This window comes from Accipiter gentilis, chromosome 3, assembly GCF_929443795.1.
Source record: "Accipiter gentilis chromosome 3, bAccGen1.1, whole genome shotgun sequence".
In the NCBI taxonomy this organism is placed as follows: Eukaryota; Metazoa; Chordata; class Aves; order Accipitriformes; family Accipitridae; genus Astur; species Astur gentilis.
Genome location: NC_064882.1, coordinates 3016697 through 3038139, shown reverse-complemented (window position 1 = coordinate 3038139; position 21443 = coordinate 3016697). Strand labels below are relative to the sequence as shown.

At 39.8% G+C, this 21443-nt stretch overlaps 1 protein-coding gene across 3 annotated transcripts; it reads right to left on the bottom strand.

Moving 5' to 3' along the window:
• Nucleotides 1-9551: 9551 nt before the first annotated feature.
• Nucleotides 9552-18154, bottom strand: CBR4 (carbonyl reductase 4). 3 transcript variants are annotated; one of them, XM_049794004.1, is made up of 6 exons: nucleotides 17747-18154; nucleotides 14327-14468; nucleotides 13653-13773; nucleotides 13030-13166; nucleotides 12283-12417; nucleotides 9554-10942 (listed from the first exon to the last, which is right to left on the bottom strand). In XM_049794004.1, the coding sequence occupies exons 2-6, from the start codon at nucleotides 14466-14468 to the stop codon at nucleotides 10764-10766; spliced, it is 714 nt and encodes a 237-aa protein (XP_049649961.1). In that variant the 5' UTR covers nucleotides 17747-18154; the 3' UTR covers nucleotides 9554-10763. The 3 variants fall into 3 exon arrangements, with proteins under 3 accessions (XP_049649965.1, XP_049649961.1, XP_049649954.1); XM_049793997.1 differs by lacking the exon at nucleotides 17747-18154 and adding an exon at nucleotides 17101-17198; XM_049794008.1 differs by lacking the exon at nucleotides 17747-18154 and having other exon boundaries at nucleotides 9552-10942; nucleotides 13653-13770; nucleotides 14327-17072.
• Between the last annotated feature and the right edge of the window lie 3289 nt (nucleotides 18155-21443).

Below are 21443 nucleotides of genomic sequence, written 5' to 3'. Positions count from 1 at the left end.
AAAAGTACTAGAAGATGCTTTTTTTTTTTTTATAGGTTAGAAAATATGCAGGTCTATGTTGTATGTCAAGTAATTGCAATATGACAAATATTGCAAAAGTGACAAATCACTTACAACTAATTCTAAGTACAGTGCATGGTCCAAGCACTGTTTTAAAAAAATGTTAATGTTTACTTGTAAAATCCTGAATATTAACTAGCTTTTCATTCCTCCCTTTCTATGCAAAAATAACAGGAAAGATGCAAGATAATAAGTTTTTTCTTTTAGGTTTCCATTTCAAGCCTTGATCACTACAAACAGAATTATCTCAGCAATTACTGGTGATACGGCAACTGAAGTCAATACAGTTCTGTCTGCTTACAGTAAATTTGTCTTTGGCTTAGAGAGTAAAAAACTGAGTCTGCTCTTGTGAGCTGGTTTAAGATGAGGTCATCATCACTTTTTGCCTCTGTATATATGTACAGACGCACACTTAAGTAGTAAATCACATCTCTAAGCAGCAAAGTTGTTTTTCTGAAAACATTCAGCTGTGCTGTTCCTTAGTAACTGGGAGTGTTTGGGTTTACAAATTCAGAGATAGAAGTGTGGCACAAGAAAATGACATACTTTTCAAGCCAAAACTCTGAAATTCTTGGAAGCTTCAAAGTAACTTTCAGAAGTTTAATCTCCCTCCACAAACTCCAAAGATAGCAAGACCTGAAAATGTACTTTTATCATTTTATAGGACTAAATGAAGAAGTCCTAAATTTTTGCAAGACTTCAGGTTTAGTTATGGGAAGAGTTCAAATTATGTAGGAAGTTGCTCAGTCCAAGTGTATTCAAAGCAATCAAAGACTCAATGCAACTACATTCAGGATGACGACAGAAACCTCTGTCAAGAGCACCAGCAGCAATGTGCAAAATTCCACACCCATGAAGGTTTTTTTTCAGCTGGTGGTGTGCTTTAACACACAATGCCTGCCTTCATCCTGCAACTTCAGGACAACAGCAACCAATAGTTAACATACACAATTTTTTTCCATCACAGCCAGCTGGGGGTAGGGATCAAACCCAAACTATAGTCCAGTTTGAAACCCTAGCTTATAAATCGTAGTTTCTTTCTATATTACCACTTTCAAAGACCATTCTAATTCCCTTAAGTTGTATGCTAATAAATTCCTCGATTCCCCACATATGGACAACTACATCCTTATCTCTGCAAGCAGCCCGAATGGATTTAATATGCAAGTACTTCATGAGATCATATTATCCATCATGTCATGATGCTGAGGGGATCGGCTGCACGCTCTGGCTGTACAACCCAGCCACCAAACCCACGCTGTGTAGTATAGATGGATTAATACACGGACCAGAAATGCCTGCTCAGGTTATGCACATTGACTATAGACCTGATTCACTGCCTCCCAATTCAGCTGCACCTGCAAGGGGCAGAATTTGCTGACTTTTATCTCATTCACCCGAACTGACTAAAAGAAAAAGCCTTCCCTCTGCACAGTTCTGTTTGCGCAGAACCACGAGCACGTAAGACACGTCAGGCAGATAGCGGAAAAGACAGCTCATGCCCCAAGAAATTTACAATCTGTTCCAGACAGCACACAGTATTCTTTAACGTGTCTTAAAGCTTGCGTCTCTAATTCAGAATTAAGCCACAATTTGCTTCCTTTTACAAAAGTAGTTAATACATAAAATAATCCTATACTACACTGAATCACTAATAAAAATGTCAGTGTTCGGAACATAATGCTCAACTCACTTAAGAACAAAAAAGCCAGACTACAAGCAATGGTACATGTACGGCAATGATTTCAGCAGTTATACAGAGGAGGAAGACAAATGAGCTGCAGTCCAACACCACAAGGAAGGAAAAACTTTTTGCATTATAAAACAGCTGCAGCACAACAGGTAAACCTTGGGGAAGGGCCAGGTCTCGCAACTGCTGTCACTTCCTAGTTCTGTGGTAGCATAAATGGTCCAGAAACAGCTGCAGAACAAGAAAGGAGAAAAAATAACAGCACGTGGCCACTGCTCAGAATGATTACATCATTTACTGCAGGAGCTCTACAAATCTCATCACACTGAATGGATTAGATTAGATTTGGGGTTCTTTTGCCTGAAACTGTTCTGTTAAACGCACAACTAAACATATTGTCAAGCTTTTTTTGGCCGACTCTTGGCCCAGACATCACAGAGTATTTCTACAAAGCAGAACAGAGGGTACAAAAATACATTGCCAAGGACAGGACCTTTCCGAGCTACTGCAAAAGGTGTTGAAAATAATAATACCTCACAAGATAAGACTTCCCTTACAACAGGCAACATGCCTTTACCCTACGGCAGGTGAAGAACTAGTGGATTTTGGAGATGGCTTTTACCCGCAGCGTTTGTCTGAGCAACTGCTGGAGTCATCTGGAGGAAAGGATCTGCCTAAAAGAAAACGTGTTTTACCACACTATTCTACAGTATAATGCACAATTCTTTATATTAACATATTAAATCACTTCCTCCTATGATACTTCAGAATCAGATTCACTGAACATTTTTGAAATATACTGCTAATCTACAATAGTTTTATCTTTCTTAAACTCTGTATTAATTTTAGCTGTACAGACTCTGATCATTTACTAATTCATGTATAGTAACGTATAATAAATGAAAATCTAAAATAAAATGTAATTCTTCCACCGGTACAACTGTTTCTAAATCCAAAGATCTTGAACTGTACATGAATGATGTCATTTCAGGTATGCAACAGCAGCAGCTTTCAAAAATTTCAGTTTGCTAAGCTCCAGATCCACTTTCCACTCAGAAAAAATGTATAATTACATAATGCAGATGTCCAAATCTGAAATAGGCTCTGTTAGTTGTTTCCCTCAAAGTCCTGTATATGAAAAACATAACAGAGTTAAAAATCTTAATAGAAGAATGAAGTAATTTTTAAACTTCTTCTGAGCCACAAATCCATAAACGACCAACTTCATAAAAGCAGAACAAAGTTTTCACTTGTGCTTATTAGTGTTTTCTTGCAACATATAAAAATGGGTATAAGAAAAGGCACAGCTACCACTAGTAACTGTCATTCTAAAATAATGAATTTCAGGTCAGCCTATACATCCTAAAAGTGGAGATGGAGTATCACAGTGTTTCCAGTCACTAATTCCAAGGAATAAGACATCAGAGATCTGCCTTTGCCCAAGACAAGTGGCATCCAAGCCTAAGGTGAGGCAGAAAGAACATAGCACCTTAAGTAGGGGGGAAGAAAAAAAAAAAAAAAAGGCTGATGATCAGTGCATCTCCACTGCCCTCGCTTCAGAGTTCAGATTTGTCCTGGCTGCTTTCGGCAGATGTCAGGTCAGAATTCAGGACTGAACTCCTAGTCAGAGGAAATTGACATAGCAGAGCATTAATCAGCAGTTAGCACAGTTCCTATTAACAAAGGGTAATAGAGTAAGGGGAGCTCAAATGAGTTGTCCTTTTTAGAGCAAAACTAAGTTTATGACTGTGGCTATGCAAGTACCTCTTCACGGACAGCTTCAGCTGAATACGTCTGAATAAATCATTTCTTATGAACAAAACTTGCCTCCCATATTAATATCCTAGTATATTTGGTTCTCCCCCAAATGGAAAGACATCACCTTAATTAATCAATGAGAGATACAGGCACATGACAAGCACTACTGGAAGCTAGATAACACAGCATTAGGAAGAAAGGCACCACGGTGCTAATAGAAACAAAGATTTTGGAGAAAACTTTGTAAACAGCTTTGCAAAACTGTGTAGTAAATTAACATCACTAACCTAATATTTACAGGTCAACTGAATACAGCTTCACAGCACAGCAAAAACCTTAGCACGACCTCCACTCTGGTGCTCTGAAAGTTATGGTGAACTATAAAACTACAGACGCTCTCTGTTCTATATGCCTTCCAACAAAAAAGCTACAAGAACCTGCAGGGAATGGATGCAGTTCCAGTCTACCGTCTGGCAGAACCGTCTCACCATCAAAAATCACATATGCACACTAAATGTCATCCATACAAAACACATGCAGTGACTGTTGTTTCTTTCCTCTAGGGTTCCAGGAAGTTTTCAGTAGAAATCTACCAACTACCTGAAAAAAACAGGATGAAAAGTCAGACTGACAGCAGCAGGAAGCAGAACACTGTAACTTAGAGCTTTTAACAGGTCTTCAACATACGGGTGGAGATCTGTTTATAATACAGCCTCCAACATATAGGTGCAACATGTACTTGTAGTGCATTTAGCATTAGAAGTACCAAGCTGGGAGATCTGCGGATTAGAATTCACAAAACATCAAACTGCTTCACTAACATGCTTCAGCAATACCATATAGTCAACTCGCACTTATCCCTAAACAAACTGTTCAAAATAACACAGCAATTTCAAACCCGTCAACATGCTATGCATGCAAGGCCACCTCAGCGGTGTCAGCCAGCAGTCTGGGAAACAGTGAGTAACACCCATGCAGCTCCATTTGCTCAGGCGGTGTTAGCTCAGCGACATCTGCCCCCCATGCTCCCACTGACATTATCCTAGTGTGCATATAACGATACCAAGGAAGATTTGGTGGCTTTTACTTTTATGCTGTCTCAACACGTTCGCCATCATCATACCCAAATTGGCAATTTGTTACCAGATCCTCAAGTAGCCAAAGCAATTTTAGTTTTAATGACTATGACAGAAAGACTCATTTTTATTTCAGAATATGAGACTACAATGGTGAATTGCACAAAGGAAAACAAGGAGAAAAAAATAGTAGAATTGGATCTGATGTACGTAAAGAGTGAAAAAACCACAATTTTAGGTTTCAATGTTATATTTTGTTCTATGAAAGGAACAAAAAATATCCCAGATCTTAACAGATATAGGTAATATTTGTTACTAACTCACTAGACATATCTAACAAAAAGCAGCCTTCAGCACACAGTCTGAAACTGAACATAATGTGTGCCTGGAAATAAAATGTAATCTGGGGCTTCAGCAGAGTTATTGAAGAGCCAGTGCTCTTTAATGACTTCTCTCCACCACTACCTTTTCCCTGTCTTTTCAAACACTGATTGATTACCTGAATTAAGTGAGTGTACCTGGTCTTGGAAAGTTCAGTTTTCATTAGCTTTACTTAAATGAACTACACTGTGCTTAAAAAAAAAAAAAAAAAAAAAAAGCCACATAATTGCAACTGGCAATACACATTTCAGTTTCATGCAATACAACCTCTCACACTATGCAACACATCAAAGGAGGAAAATTTCCCCAACAGCAATACATAATCATTACAATGTATGTTTTAACTGTAGGGAATAATGTAATAAAAAGATTTTGAAGGCTAGGATTTAGATATCCACTTTCTATCCAAATTTCACTGAGCTCAATATTGAAATCCTTTCATCTTTAAAAATCATGCCTTATGTCCCCAAATAGCTCAGGATACATGGATTTGGATTTTACAAAACTACTAACAGAAATGCCAGCTATCAACTTTGTTTCTACACAGGCAACTCCACTTCCATAAGACTACATAGATACACTAACCCAGTATCACCAATATGATAATGCCTTAGGATAGACTGCCCTCAGGAGGCCAAAATGAAATCTCTTCATGGATATTGCACACTAACACACTAACTCAGCACACTTTATATGCATGTTACCATAAAAGAAGGTCTGCAAAAGCTGTTCCTCGTGACAGCTCCTACTTACAGCTGCAATATTTTAAAAAAAACCCCTCACTAACATTTTGGGAGTCCTGCTAGAAACTTCTACTGATGACAATCAATTGCAATATGAGCCTCAAAAGTAGAAAACTAACACAGTGAGTTCACTACAGCAAGTACTAAGTTACAAACACATCTCTTAAGAGATAAGCAGGAGAAGTAAGGCTCCAATGGTACTTAACAAAAGACTATAGGAGAGTTTTAGGCAAAACAGCAGATGAAGAAACATCAGATGAATAAAAAGCACATGCTCTCACTTCCACTAGGAATGGAATCACAGAAACTTTGTTATCTAGTAAAAGAGTGGACTGAAATTTTCAAAATTCAGCTGAGAAATCATGATAATAAGTCAAGCACACAGTCTTACTCAAGAACACCCACATGCAAAAAAGCCCAAACCATTTATATATAGCTCAGCATAACTGCTAGCAGCACAAGATGTAAAAAACAAACATCTGTTTTTAATCAAGGATAGGGACATAACAGGCATACCAGAAATATGATGGAAGCAAGACAAACAAGCAAGACATTGATACAAAATACACAGGAAAGTCATCAAATGAGATATCAATATATTAACTCATCAAATCAAATATGGATTGAATTTCCAGGCCTAATAAGGTAAACTTTGTTGTCAGACAATATTATTACCAACGCAATTAAGATGATGGCAGTAGCTATGACATCCAAGGACTATAAGGCCAGCAATGTAACTGTAATGAAAGACAGCAATTACCAGCAGGTCAGATAAATGTCACACTGAAGATATCAAGATGACTTTTTTTTTTTTAATATACTTTTTTCATGCAGCCAGTCAAGGACACCCAACTCTGGCTGCAGTCCCCAAGAGCATACAAGACCTGAGTCAAAATGTTATTTTCAAAGACCGGCTTTGTGACGGTAACTTCTATTTCTGTGAGAACATTGACAAAGCTTATTAATAAAGACAACAGACCACAACTGCAGACTTCCATAAAAAAGGAGCAACATAAAATAGGGAAATATGCTAAAATGAAATAAAAAAGACAAGTCAAAAAAATTAAGATGCAATGCTTGATGACAACACTAAGATTGTATGCACTGAGCTTCAGTATGATGACTTTGAAACACACACACCAAATTAAACATTTTTGTGCGGACAGGGAAGCTGACAGGGATTAAAAGCTACTAGAATTTGTCAACCTTTGTAAAGCCAGCAGTCTAGCTTTAGCAGTCAAACAGAATCTGTCACTGAATGTAAAATTTATAGATAGATCAGAATGTAGAGAAACAATTTACAAAAGTGCACACAAACTGAACAGCACTTCAGGAACAGGAAGTGTGCCTGAATAAGGCAAGCAGATGATCGAAATAAAAAGCAAAGTGCTCAGGGGAGGCGAGGCCACAGAGAAAAAAAAATCCCCAAACTCTGAACAAAATCCTAAATCAGTTTTTGGTACCATGCAGGAACCATGAGCAGAACCTCTACAGGCAACTCACTGAAGGTTTCACCCCTCGGAGCAAAACATCAGAAGACGTTACAGGGGGAATAGTAACAAATGGCTGGGGCTGGGGGCTACCACTCCCTAATTCTAAGGAAAATCAAGTAACTGCAGGGTGAAACTTCTGTGTTAAAACTGCCTCATTAGCAAATGACTGGAAGCTGGCAAAAGTGACAGCAAGCTTTTGGGAATTTTGTGGGTGGAAGAATCACTTGTTTTTTAAGAAGAGATTCCAGAGGGATCCAGGGAATACAGACAAATTATATTTTTCTGTACAAACTGCCAGAATTTTCTCTAAAGCCTTGAAAACAACCAGATAAACATACTGAGGGAACTCAGTGTTGCTTTTGCAAAGGGAAGTCATGTTTAATAAACATTTTAGAGTTCTTCTAAAGACTAAAAAGAGATGAGAGTAAGGAGATCTAATACAGCATGCTTGAAATTCTAAAAGGCATCTGACACATTCCCTTGCCAAAAACCATTAAAGATGCTGTGCTGCCAGCAGAAGTTGTCGTATCAGTAAATTGTTTAAAAGATAGAAGAGAAAGGGTACAAATCAGCAGTTGTTCTTTCCTAAGGACATGGATCGCCAAGAGAACACCACAGGCATCTATACTGGGGCTAGCAAAGTACAACCTATTCATAAGGGTTCTGAGACAGCAATTTCTGAAGGCCACAGTATATTCTAGTAACACTAAGTTACTCAAAGTAATAAAGGGAAAAAGGAATTAAACAAAAAATTGCAGAACCATTTCACTGAGGAAATAGGTCTTAAAACCATCAGATTAAATTCACTGTAAAAAAATGAGAACAATTCACACTGGGTAAAATAAAAAAAATCAGTCATAAATACATATGTAAGGAAATGGGTTCCAAGCTGACCATTAATTATTTAGGACTGAGTTGTTGTTCTTGTATAGCTTCTGAAAACTAAGTGTAAATGTTAGGAAAAGGCAAAACAATTAGGCATTATTTTTGGAAGCAATACAAAACAAAACACAAAACATCCTATTTTTTTTTAGATAAATCCACTCCTCCCTCCTTGAGAAACTGGAAAAGTAAGGGACAGCAGAGTTGACATAAGGTACAAATGAGCTTTCCAGCAGCAAGCAACTAAAAGAAATATGACTCTTAAGTTTGAAACAGAAACAACTGGGGCAGGCAGAATACGATAGAGGTCTACGAATTCAAGGACAACACAGAGAGAGCACAAGAGGGTTGTTATAATGTCTCACCAAATGTAAGAACCTGCAGGCCTCAACCAGAGCTATGAGATGGCAAACATGTCAATCACAAATTGATGGAGGTACAAGAGTCTTCTAAAGAGACCACCACACTCTTGATCCATTACCTACCCTATGCATTCACTACTTCCACTGTCTGAGACATCACACCAGGCCAGACAGAACCCTAGTCTGACAAACAGATATTTCTTCTTAGAGTACAGGTACACAGTACACGCTGAAGTGGATTACTGTTTTTAACTAGTTTTCAGTTATAATTTACCAGTTTGAAGAAAAGGGAAATAAAAGGTCTTTTAAAAATACAACTTTAAGGCTACCGACACTTCAATCTAGTCCTACAGCAACAGGAGCAATAAAAAACATAGTACGTATTGCAACATTTTTTTTAAAAATTACTTAGCAGCATACTGACATTCTTCTGAGGGTGTTATTCCAGGTTTTAATCACAAATATAAACTAAAAATGCCATTGCTAATAACATTTAACAGTTCCCTCACCAAAAAACCCAAGGGAAAATAATAATTAGGGTCAGAACTCACTAAGAGGAAGTTATTTTTAGTCTCTTAATTTTGGCTTCAGGTCAAGATATTCACACAGGCTTTGCCTGTGAAATACTAAGGACAGGTAAGGGCAGCAGCCAAGTTACTGACGTATTACTACTTAACTAAGTAAGAACAGGAGTACCAGCTGTCCTTCCTCATCTTCAGTGCCCTCAGAAAAAAATTCATCTATTCTCTGGCCAATTCCTCCTATCAAAGAGAAACATAATTAGCAATTACATTTTTGGTGCAAAGATACATATGATGCATAACTTTTCACAGCAAATAACACCATCTTTCTACAAAGAGATAACAGTAAGATAAGGACTCCTGAAAGGACTACCTTTAGTGGTATTTTATATTCCAAAGTGAGTAACACAACCAACTGTAAACCCCCCTGAATATACAACCATTCCTTGTATTATTTCTCAGTACATACCTACGAGAAGCTTGAACATGCACTGTTTTCTGGCACAAAGACAAAATTTCTCAGCTGCACAAGTGAAGAAAATCTCAGACTTTTAAAGACTCAAAATTATCATCAGTGAGATCTCTTCTTTCTGTACTCCAGTTTGTGCCAAGACAGGAAGTAATTTCAGAAGCTGAATCAACATCTGGATCAAGATGCAATGAACACTGGAGCTAAGAAGTAAAGGTCCTAAACCACATTCACAGTTTTCTTCAGAGATGATAAAAACATCAATTACCAAAAATTACTTGATCTCAATAGAAAAGCCTGAGGTCAAATTTTTGGTAATTCTTCATGAAGAGAAGAACACTCAGGATCATTTACAGCTGAATAATTACTCTGCTTCAAAAGCTGCTTTGAATAAAATAAATGGCTATTTTATTGACTATACATACATATTAAAGAGCATCAACATAACACAGTTGAACTGAGCGTTCAAAAAGATATACAGCAATACACCTTGACTTCACACTCTGGAAATGAGATGTGTTTTCTAAACATTTACTGAGTCAGTGAAAAGTCTTTTATGCAGCAAGGCCTGCAACTGTGCTGTTCACCAGTGTATGTGCAGCTCAAACTCAGAATATTAAAAATTAGCAGCTCCAATGACCAATCAACAGTCCTTCAATATATATACGCAAGCGTTACTTGATTAAATTAGTGCTGTACATACATTCAAGAATGGAACTGAGCATGTTTTGTCATTATAAAAACACACTGCATATAATTAAATCTCCTAAAGGCAGTTCAGGTATGCTGAAGATATGGAATCTCCTAGCTTTGTAGTGTTAGCTACAAACAAACAAAACCCAAAGGAAACTCCTTGCCACTTTGTAGGGACTAATTGATAAGAATATAAAATTATACAGTTTGCAATCTTCACCGTACATGAAAAACTTGATGCAATCATACCTGCCATACATGCCTCTGCACTTTAACCTTTGTGTAACATGATAATTCGAATAAAATCTCCACTCTATCCCAAACTGGAAAACATGACTTTATAAAAATATAGTGCTTTAAAAATGTATTGGCATTTTACTTAAAACTATCACTATATCAAACCCAGACATTTTTCAAATTGTTACGTACATGGACTTCATAATACCAAATTAGTCTTTTGGGTAGCTAAACACACAAGCTGGAACCCATTGCTGCTGAATTCCGCCTCGGACTAAAGAATATCCAGTCAATTACATCCATCAATCTTCAACTAATTGCTGCACACACCCCTTAATTATCATATATTTAGATATTACCATCATGACATTTAAGTAGGTACTTATTCAAGGTAGTATTTAAGTCAGAAGCTGCAAGCCTCCATCTACAATTAGAGTACTCCCTGTAACATAAGGGGACTCCAGAAGAAAGACAACAGCTTGTGCAACTTCATGAGGCTCTCCAAATCTTCCAAGGAGAATTGCTTTCTTCAGCTGATCTTCTTCCAAATGAGCAGTCATCTCTGTGTGAATAAAGCCTAAGAGAGGAGAGATATTTGAAGAGTTACCTAACCTTCAGCTAAATTTCTCTAGCAGATTTTCCTTGGAATCCTCCAAAGTGAAATTTACTACCAGGATTCAGCACCAGCTACCATTCTTCAAAGTCTCAGAAGTCAGTCCACATAATTTTATAGCCAAGAACAAATTTTTAGCTAAGCAATAAAATGTCTTCCGTTTTTGGAAGCACTGATGTCATCATAAAAATGCAGAGATCTGTATAAGTCTATGAAATAAAAAAAGGTAACTCTAAAATTGGGCCCCAAAACCATATTTAGTATCACTTTTCTGATAGACAAAATAGTCATTTCACCAAAACATTCTCAATAAAAACATGGGTATAAAATCTCTGACAAGAAACCCCTACAGCTTGCAAGTGTTTCCATTGTATTTTAGAACTTACAATGGGCACTTATATAATTTCTATTATAGCACACATTTGAAGAGTATTTCTTGACAATGTTGAAGGACATTTCTTTACTATTTTCAGTTATCTGAGATTCAGTTTTCCCACTGCTGCACTTCTCTTCACATAAGCTGCAGCTTCAAAAAAACCTGATCTTATCTGCTTTCTAGCTGCCACCAATAAGGGAAAGTCTCAGTTTTGTTTTCTGTACAACTTTATGATGACACTGGACCCTTCAGTGAGCTGCTCAACTCACTAAACAATAAAACAATAAAAAGCATTTTTCCTGCCTAGTTCACAAGCTGAACTGTTTCATAGAGAGGTCTGAAAGGCATTAGAGCTAGCACAAGGTGAGCAGCAGAGTACACAGCTATGAGTGGAATTCCTTAAAGGTGGTGGTTTGCTCAGACTAGATTGTCTTGTGAAATGACAGCCTTGTCCTCACAGAACTTTCCAGACTCTCCTTTTACTACAGGGATAGACAGGGATGCTTTCATGCCAGCTTCTTGTGGTTTTTCATGTTTCTCTACTAACAAATAAGCATTCTCTAGCAAGAGACAAGGGTAGCTGTCTGTATATAATTAGTTCTAATCTTTCCATCTGCAAGGACAGCAGGTTTTGGAGGAGCAACAAAGAAAAAAAAAAAAAAAGACATTTATTATGTAATAATGGATAGAGGAAGAGGTACACACTCTTCCAAATTTCTCTGTGTTCCCTTAAAAAGGCTGAACATTTTGTAAAAGAATGTATTATTCTTTAAACTGAAAAAAAGAGATTAAAAGCATTTACATATAAAAGTTGAAGAAAATAATAGCAATCTGTCTTAAGTTACTTTCAGAGCACAGCAAATATCCAGCAGTCTTGACGACCACGTATTGCAACAGTCAAGGATGTAGGAACTTCCCAAAAACTAACCTGGAGCAACCACGTTGACTCTAATTTGCTTTTTTGCTACTTCTTTAGCAAGAGAGCGTGAAAATCCAACTAATCCTGCCTTGGTAGCACTGTATACACTTTGACCGGAGTTGCCTTTAAGTCCTACAATACTTCCTAAAAAAAAAGAAACAACAAACAGAAAAAAAGATTAAATGACTAATCTGAAACCTTGTACTACCTTTATCATTTTAGTTTTAAATTTGGAATGGAAAATGAGATTACAAGAAAAGGAATTAGAAGTATATTACTAAATGTACTTTATAGCCCGCTGCTGGGATACACAAATCCCTCAATTATCTGTGATTTTTGTGGAATCCATATATCTATGTTGGCCAATAGGCACCAGGAGAGTAAAAAGAAGAGCTTTCTAAAAAAATATGCTTGCATAGAAAAAAAAAAAAGAAACCAACTGTACCTAGTTGATGCTTAGTTAATAACTAGCAGCTGGTAGATTTAGCTACTGAAAGAGCCGATAAAGAATGGTAAAATTCTTTTTTTCCATAAAATATAAACTCTGAGGTGTTTATTACTGCAAAAAGCTGTTTTTACACTTAGAAGTTGCTGAAATTACACAAAAGAATAAGCATTCATAAAAAAATGTTAAATATAGAATGTCTAAATACAAAGAAAAGTCAATTGTAACCAGTAACATTTCAAGGGTACACCTGCTAAACCTTTCTAGAAAACTAGTACATAGAATTCCACTGGATTAGACAAACAACTTACCTATATTGACAATAGCACCTCCCTGTTGTTGAATCATGCTTTTTACAGCAGCTTTGCATGTCAACATTGTTCCCAAAAGGTTAGTGTGAATCTGGACGATCATATCTTCAGTCTTGGTTCTCAGTAACAAACCATCCCTGACAAACAGACCAAAAAAACCCAAAAGAATTCACTGAACAACCCCAATGATCACATTTACTCAGAGTAAAACATGACTGATGAATGGAATATTAATGGGGATTTATATGGTTCTATACGTTCTAGCATTCAAACTGATGATGCTGCAAGAACGACACATAGCAAGAAAAAAGTTAGCCATGCTTTTGGCAACAAAGCCTCCTTTGCAAAGAAGTATCAAACATTATTTGGCACTATTTCAGGGGGAAGAAGTGGAAGAAAGAGGCATAGAGGGGGAACTCATAAACTTAGAATGCAGAAACTACAGTGAAAGCTGTATCATCTGTTAGAATTTTACCATTATCAGGAACAAAATATTGGTTAGTGCTTAATACTGTTTTCAGATGTACTCATTAAATACTCTTACTACATGCAAAGGCCGGCCCTTAGCACCTTACAATAAGATGCTGTCTTCTAGAATTACATACAATCTTGTAATAACTAACCTGTTGATCCCAGCCGCATTAACCAGGTAGTTAATAGGACCTAAATTCCTCTGCATCTCCTCAAAAGTCTTTTGGACTTCCTGTTCGCTCGATACATCACAGCTAAGTGCTAGATGTCCTGCTATATTGAAATAAAGGCACATCATAAAAATGGTAAAAGATGGTATACCATTCATAAACCTTCTTCAGCATTTATCAATTGCAAAAACCCACGTTGAATTAGTGAGAACTTGAGGAACCCATTTAACCTCCAGAGAATTAAATAAGGACAATTTTCAAGTATTGTACTGATTAGTTATGTGACAATTTCTTGGTTTATATTTTTGGCCTTTTGAAATCAGAAGTTCAGCATGAGCAGGCTGGTCTCAGTTCTGGCCTGGCCAGGAGCCAAGGATGACTCAATTCATATGACCTCCCTGTTGTGACCTTTAACAATTCCTTTCATCTTACAATTCATATCTTGTGGATAGAATAGGTAACATACTTAACTTTCCCAAAGGATATTATGAAAACAAAATTGTACTGATAAAGCTTTTCTTTCAAATTTCTCAACCTTTTTTTTTTTTTTCCATTTTCATCTAGTTAAACAATGAGGTTTATTTAATGACTTACTACTTTTACAAGTTACCTAAGCATAGGACAGTGAAGAAATAATTTCAGAGCAGCATACGTACCACCAAGATTACGTGCAGTGGTTTGGGCTACTTCCAGATTTCTAGCAATAATTGCCAGGTGGCAGCCTTTCTGTGCCAGTAATTCTGCAACAGCTTTTCCTATTCCTCGGGATCCTCCAAAAATGGCACAAACCTTGCCCATCTTCAAAAATAATTCACAAATTGCAAATAAACCATGAATTTCAGGTCCAATACAGCAAAAGAATAACCACTGTTCTTATCAACATCATAGCCATGCTAGTTTGTAGCATTTTGTAACATCAGATTATAGAATTAGTGATTTGTTAATTTTTTATTCACCAAAAAATAAACACTTGAGCTAAATTAGACACCACTTCCACAAATGCAAGTTAATTCTTAGTGATTTCTGAACTAGTAAAAAAATTTTGCATGCAATCTAGCATTTCAATGCTAGTGTTACGATAACTCCTATTCAGTTGATGAAGTATGTGATTTATATATCTAAAGGCCATAATGTATCATTAGGCTGTTTATTCAAAGTTGACGTAGTAGCTGTAATTATATTGCTCTTGCAAGCACTATTCTCGTACTAAAGTCATTTAGCCTCAACGTCTCGCTCCATCCTAAGTACCTGTGTTGGACACCCACATTGCAAACCTTACAGAGCATGATTTGATACTACTGTATGTACAGTAGTTTAATACTAAGTTACACTACACAATACTATGTTTCACCACTAGCCTTCAGTTTTTTTGTTTCTGCTTTTGAAGAAAAAAAATAGCTTTTTGAAATGTGAAATGATTCTGAAGCATCTAGCTTAGATGTTTAGGAAGGAGTGTAAGTGTAAGAAGAAGGTACTGTAAAATGATCTTTTATTCTGCAACCTCTAGAAACCAATCAGCTGTTCTGGGATTTCCTGAGGAGCCAGAGGCAGAATCAAAGCAATAGCAATGAACCTCTTTTCCATACATTTGAATAAATCTTTTTTTAACCCAATTATTCCTGGACTCCATAACATCCTGAGGCAATGAGTTTCATTATTTGTGGAAAAGTACTTCCTTTTGCTCTTAATTTGCTTTCAGATAATACTATGCATTTCTCCTTATAACTTCCTCTTACTGTTAGTAGCTTCAGAGGCTACTCTTCTGAACTTTACCCTCTCCCATAACCTCTTTCAGGTCTATTTAGTTACTCTTATATGTATGGAAGCCATTCTGTATCTCACTAAAGACTGTCCAAGTTCTTAAACCTGTCACCCTACCCTTTGCCTTGCTCTTAGGTCTATTACACCCTTTTTGATATGTGATAACTAGAAAAGCCCACAGTGTTGAGCATGCAAGGACACCATCAACTCATACAGTGGCATAATGATTCTGGTCTTCTGTGACAGGGCCTGAAAGAGCAGACTGTCCTTTTCTGTAACAAAGTAAGCGCAAGTGCTTGAAATCAGCCCATGTGTCTGCTTCCACTGGCAAGCTGAAATCGGCTTCCTAGGAGCAGGAAGAGGATTAAATGCTTGCATCTCAGGTGGCAGCCCTTTCGATAGAAAATGTACGAAAAGATGTCCTGCATGAAAACAACTCCTTAGTGATAAAAACAGGCACCACTGCCTGACCAGAAAGACTAATCTTTTGGATAGTCTTCATTAGGTATCTAGACTGCAAGAGACGAACCAAGAGGACTTGCACCTGAGCAGCTACAGCTCTTACTGCCTTAGCAGACTAAAGGCACATCCAACCAACCCACCCACCCACCCACCTATATCTTGTTAACAGATTTTTCTGTTAGAAACAAAGTCTCGGTCTGCGTTCTCCATCATGACTGATCTCTTCTTTTACAGAGTTACCACAATGACTCTTGGAAGTTCTTGCCTACTTGTTGCAGCAATGTCATACTAGGATCTCCTCCTTCATATTTTGTTCTTACCAGCACCGAGCATACCTACTCTTTTATTTTTACATGAAACATGGAATAATATAGATTACAAGGGATCTCTGGAATTCATCTTGTCTAACTCCTCCACTCCTAAGTAATGTCAAGTGAACCATCTTATACTGTTTATAAATGCTGTCAGACCTATATGTATTTTCCCAATAATTCTGGACATGCTTAGCTACACAGGACCCAACAAGCTGCCTGGGGGGAAGAGAACTTCTTTAAAACGTGTCATTCTACCCTTCCTGGTCTCTTTGAGAAGGGAAAAAAAATCTTAGCAATTCTACCATTCTCAGAAACAATAGTGAAAGTCCCTTGTACGTTAACCAGATATTTACAGGGGGAGCGTAAGGCCTACTTCCAACGCAGCAATATACGATTTGTGGTTTAGCACAGAAGAGCTATAGATTCTTCGGAGTTGTGACTTGGGAGAAGAAAAAACTGCAGCAGGAGTAATAACCCTATATTCTCTGGTCAAATAAAGGTCGGGACAACCAAGTATCTTTTGAGCAACAGGCTCTTCTTCTGGGTCACCACACAGCACGCACAAGTGCCTGCACCGCCTTTGTCCTCTACGGCTTTTCCCCTCTTTCAAAACAAACCTTAATCCGTGACCCCCAGGCCTCCAGTGGCACTACCGCTAACCCTCTCACGGCGCACCGCTCTACATCCGCTGGAGGACACCTTTCAACACAGGCGAGTCGGGATACCGCAGCCGGCCGGCCCGGGCCGCCCCGCCGCCCGCACCTGTGCGCCCTCAGCCGCCTCAGCCACCGCCCCCAGTCCCGACCCTCTCGGACAACCCGTTCTCCCCTCTCGGCAAACCTTCTTCTCGTCGAGACCCGCCCCTCCCCCTCTTTTTTTGGGCTCCTACCAACCTCCTCCGACCCGGGGCGGCACTCCTGTCCCTCCCTCCCTCCCTTCCGAAGCCCCTCACACGCCTGAAGGCGGGCTGGCGGGCGGCTGGGCGCGCGCCGCGGGGACTAACGGCCCCCAACCGCCTCCGCCCAGGGCCGCCCCGCCCGCCGCCAGGGGGCGGCGGCGCACGCGCGCAGCGAGGCCCCCCCCCCCCCCCCCCCCCCCGGGGAGGAGGGGGGGGGGCGGAGCGGAGGGAAGGAGCCACAGCCCGCCCGGTGGCGCCGAGCGGCTCCGCGCTCACCCCTGCGGCTCCTCTGCGGGGCAGAGGCGGGGCGGCGCAGCCCGACGGGGAGGGAAGGAAGGAAGGGAGAGGCAGGGCGCTGCGCCGCAGTACGGCTCCCGGCCCGGCGACCGGGCTCAAGGTGGAGCCCGCGGCACGGACAGCGGGGCGCGGTGGCGGCCGGGACCCCGCCGCGGGGCACGCCGGGACGCGTAGTCCCCGCCTGGCGCCGGTGCCACGGTGGCAGGGCTGCAGCTTCCCGGCGGCCGCGTCCCCGCCCCCCACACTCCCCCCGGCAGCGCTTCCCGCCGAGCCCACACTCGGGGAGGCGGTGCGCCACAGGAGAGCGACGAAGAAACCAGCGTCTATGTGCATGTTCAGTTTACCTGCTGGTTTCTGAGCGGCTCGTCGTTTGCTTTCCTTACGGAGGTGTCTTCCCTCCCCGACGCGACGACGGTCCAGCTCTGAGCTGAACGCGGGCGTCAGGAGATGACGAACTGATGTCAACCGCCTGTTCGCACAAGCCGTCGCGGCTGGAAGCGGCCAGAATAGCAGCCGGCAGCGCCAGGTGCCTACGCTGCACCCTCCGAGCCGGCAAAACGAAGCTCCCCGCGGCGTGTGGGAGAAGGAGACCCGCCAGGGCCGGGTCACCGCCACGGCCCCCACCTGCGGAAGGGGTTTCGGCCCTGCACCCACCTCCCTTCTCCTCAGAGCTCACGCAGGGGCAGGCCCTTCCCCTTTTCTTTTTCGCTTTCTGGTTTTAAACTACGTTTTACATCTAGGTAACCAGACAACGTCCGTCTTAGCCACTCGTGCTGGGCTTCCTGCCTAGCCCCGGGCCTAGTTGCCGGAATTTATACAGGGCGCAAAGCAGCCGCCCGACTGTAGCCGCCTCACTCCAAAGTGGAGCTCTCTGTGGCGTCCTCGTTTCCCCCTGCGCATACAAAAAGGTGTTTCGTACGTAGACGCGCACAAGCAGATGAATAAAGATTTTGTCTCTTTCATTTTCGCAGTTCCTTGCTCCCAAATCCCCAGGATCTTGCACGAGGCATCACTATACCAGTAGAGCTAAACTGGAAACACTTAAAGGTAGATAAACCCCGAGTACAGAAACACCTGTGAGAGTTCCTGTTCAGCAACCAAAATAAGCTTCATGATATGCAACTAAACTAATTGTAAAAGCAACTAAACTAATGCAAAAAACTGCTGTGTTTTAACGGTAATGCTGTTAACCTTTATGGCTGATGATATGCTGGAGGGGTTTCTGTAGGCTCTTAAGAGTCACACGTACCGAGTAAATTCTTTCACCTGAGAAATAAGAATAAAATCAATCACAATTGCCTACAAGAGTACTCCCTTGAAATTTTTTTGAGAAAAATTATTATTAGAAGGTTCCACAAAGGAAGAAGTACCAAGATCACACTGGAGTTTCTATGAGCTCAGTGGGAGTGTAACTTTGCACAGTTCTTGCTTTTGACTTGAAAGCTGTTAATCAGAATTTCAGATTATAAATGTTTCCAGGGGAGTTGTAGAGAGTTTAATAACATTACCCATATTCACATAGGATTCTTTTTCCATTAATCATTCTTTACATATAGAAGGAAAAGCAGATTTAGGCATTGCTAAACAGATGAACATCTGTAAGAAAAAAAAAACCTTTAAGAAAAGCTGTTATGCAAAATTAGTTTCTTTTAGCAAATATATTTATACTGCAAGCTAGTTGTGTTTTCAAAAGAGTAAATGAGATTTTGTGATCCAATGACATTTCAGAATATGCCATATTCTGAAAAAAACAGAGGTTCCAGTGATGAATAAGAAAAGGCATAGAGACCTGAAACTGTGACTCAGAACAGTCTCTGATCAAGACTTTTGGTCTCTAGCATAACTAAGGATAAGGATTCACAGGGATTAATTATGGCTTTTCCTTCAAGTGATACATATACGCAAAGTAACACAGAAGGGAAAAAACCCTGACCTTAGTGATATGGCATATTTTCTAAAGATGTGTATACTACAGAGAGAATAACTGTGAGCACCACATTGTGTGAGGAGAGCAGCAGGCAAGATTTTATGTGAAAATTCTATTAGCAATTACAACTTGAACATATTTGTGACCTGTGCCCTCAGCCAGAGAGCTGACCCATCCTTGTAAGAAAGTTAAAGAAAAAGCTGATCTCTGCTGTACTGTTAGGACTTTGTTGACACAGAGCGAGCATGAGTTTCACAGTATTTTTTTAAAAACTATGTTATAGTTGACAAAGTAAAATACCCTTTTCAAAAGTTCAGATGAGATTCTGTTCAATGATTGTTCATTAACTCAGTGGTTAAAACAAGGAGTGTGTTCATTCATTGGCCAAAGTGAGATTAGCCTTTTTCCTCCAGATGCTTAGCTAAATAATGAGATCACATAGTCTAAGCAGAGTTCATCTGAGCCAGTTTATTTACACCAATTTCCCATTAAAGCAAGATGAGCTAGTGGAGTCCACAAGAGAAATCAGTGTCATACTGAGTACCTCCCCTTTCTAGGGGACAGTAGCCGATACACAAACTTGATCTGACAGACCTGCTCCATCCATCATGTCCTGGTCAGTAATGGTTAGTTCCATACTGGCCATTATTATGCCTGGCTTACTATTAGTTGGAATTAAGTGGGATTATAAGGTAGTAATTCTTGTACGGCTCTCTACGTGACCATGTATACACACATTTGGAACCTGTTCACAATGTACAAAATTATGCAGCTGTCTTTCCTGAATGCCTAATGCATTCAGGTATCAAAAACACTCTTCCTGAAAGAGTTTTTTATTCTTTTCTTAAAAAGTTTCAATCATTCTTCCACACAACTGAGATACTGCTTTCAAGTAAGCACTTCTCTATTAACAGGGGAAAAACACAATATCCTCAAACAGGAAAGGATATCCAATGTATCTAAAAGCATAAAACGCAAATCAAAGCATAACGTCACAAAACAGGGCCCACTAGCCACTTCTTAACTAAGGTCCCCTGTATCAGCTATTTCAAATTCCTCTTGGTTTTGGATTTGAGGCCAGATTTACAAAGGAACTTTAGTACTAATCATTAATCACAGTAGTGCCCAAATCAGTGGTCTCTCAAACTTCTGCCAAGAGTCACGTGTGAAAGAGTCATGCTGCTCAAAGGTCCGGCAGCATTTTCATACTGTTCCCTGTACTGCTTGTGAAAGCATACTTACCACATTATATGGGTTTTGTGTAAGGCCCAAGATAAAGCAACTGGAGAACTGGCTGCACGTACAGGTCAGTCCCATCTTAAACAAAAGCCTGCTGGCTGGAGCACTTGGCTAAAAGAAAACCTATTTTCAAATCTTCTGTCTTACTGAAAACATGGCCACGAACTACAGTTTCTCACAGTCGAACAAGACTATCATAACCATCAATCTGAAGCGGTTTCAATTTATAGGAACAACAACAAAAGATTGAAGTGAGCCACAGGTTTGACACTACAGACAGATTATTACTGTCTGGAGATGTAAGAGCTTGGGGATTAAGCATCTATTGAAAACAACAGTTCATTCAAGAAACTATTTTGCTTTTCAACTGGCATATTAAAAATGAACTCTCCAGGTTAAGTGTGATGATGAAGGTATGTATCTGAGATACAGGACTCATGGTCTTAGAAGAGAATTAAGCCAGTAAGCTTAAGAGTTTAAGAGATTTCCTTCTTGCCGTGCCAAATGATAACTGGGTGGCAGGTCACACAGTCAGTACACTGCTATGCATTTCTTCCTATAGAAAAAGGGTGTAACTGGACTTGCCTCATTCTAGGCAAGCTGTCTTCTAGACCATAGAGGAACACCATCGTCAGGGCTCCTCATAATTTTCTACTTTGCCTGGGCAGCTCAGCACTGAGGTTGCTGAATCTTTCTGTTCCCGTCAAGCCTAAATCACCCCTTTCTTCAGATGCACACATGTGATTTGCACTGGGGAAAATCAGGTCTAGTTACTAATTATACATACATGCCTATTATGTATACACACATACATCTGGAATACTGTACTGGTTTTGGCTGGGATAGAGTTAATTTTCTTCCTAGTAGCTGGATTC

Excerpts from the sequence above, each read along its gene's own strand:
- CBR4 (XM_049794004.1), bottom strand. The coding sequence starts at position 14,468 with ATGGGCAAGGTTTGTGCCATTTTTGGAGGATCCCGAGGAATAGGAAAA. Across the intron at positions 12,418-13,029 it reads AGGTGCTATTGTCAATATAG|GAAGTATTGTAGGACTTAAA; the intron begins GTAAGTTGTTTG and ends CTTTTTTTTTAG. Across the intron at positions 10,943-12,282 it reads AGTCAACGTGGTTGCTCCAG|GCTTTATTCACACAGAGATG; the intron begins GTTAGTTTTTGG and ends CTCCTCTCTTAG.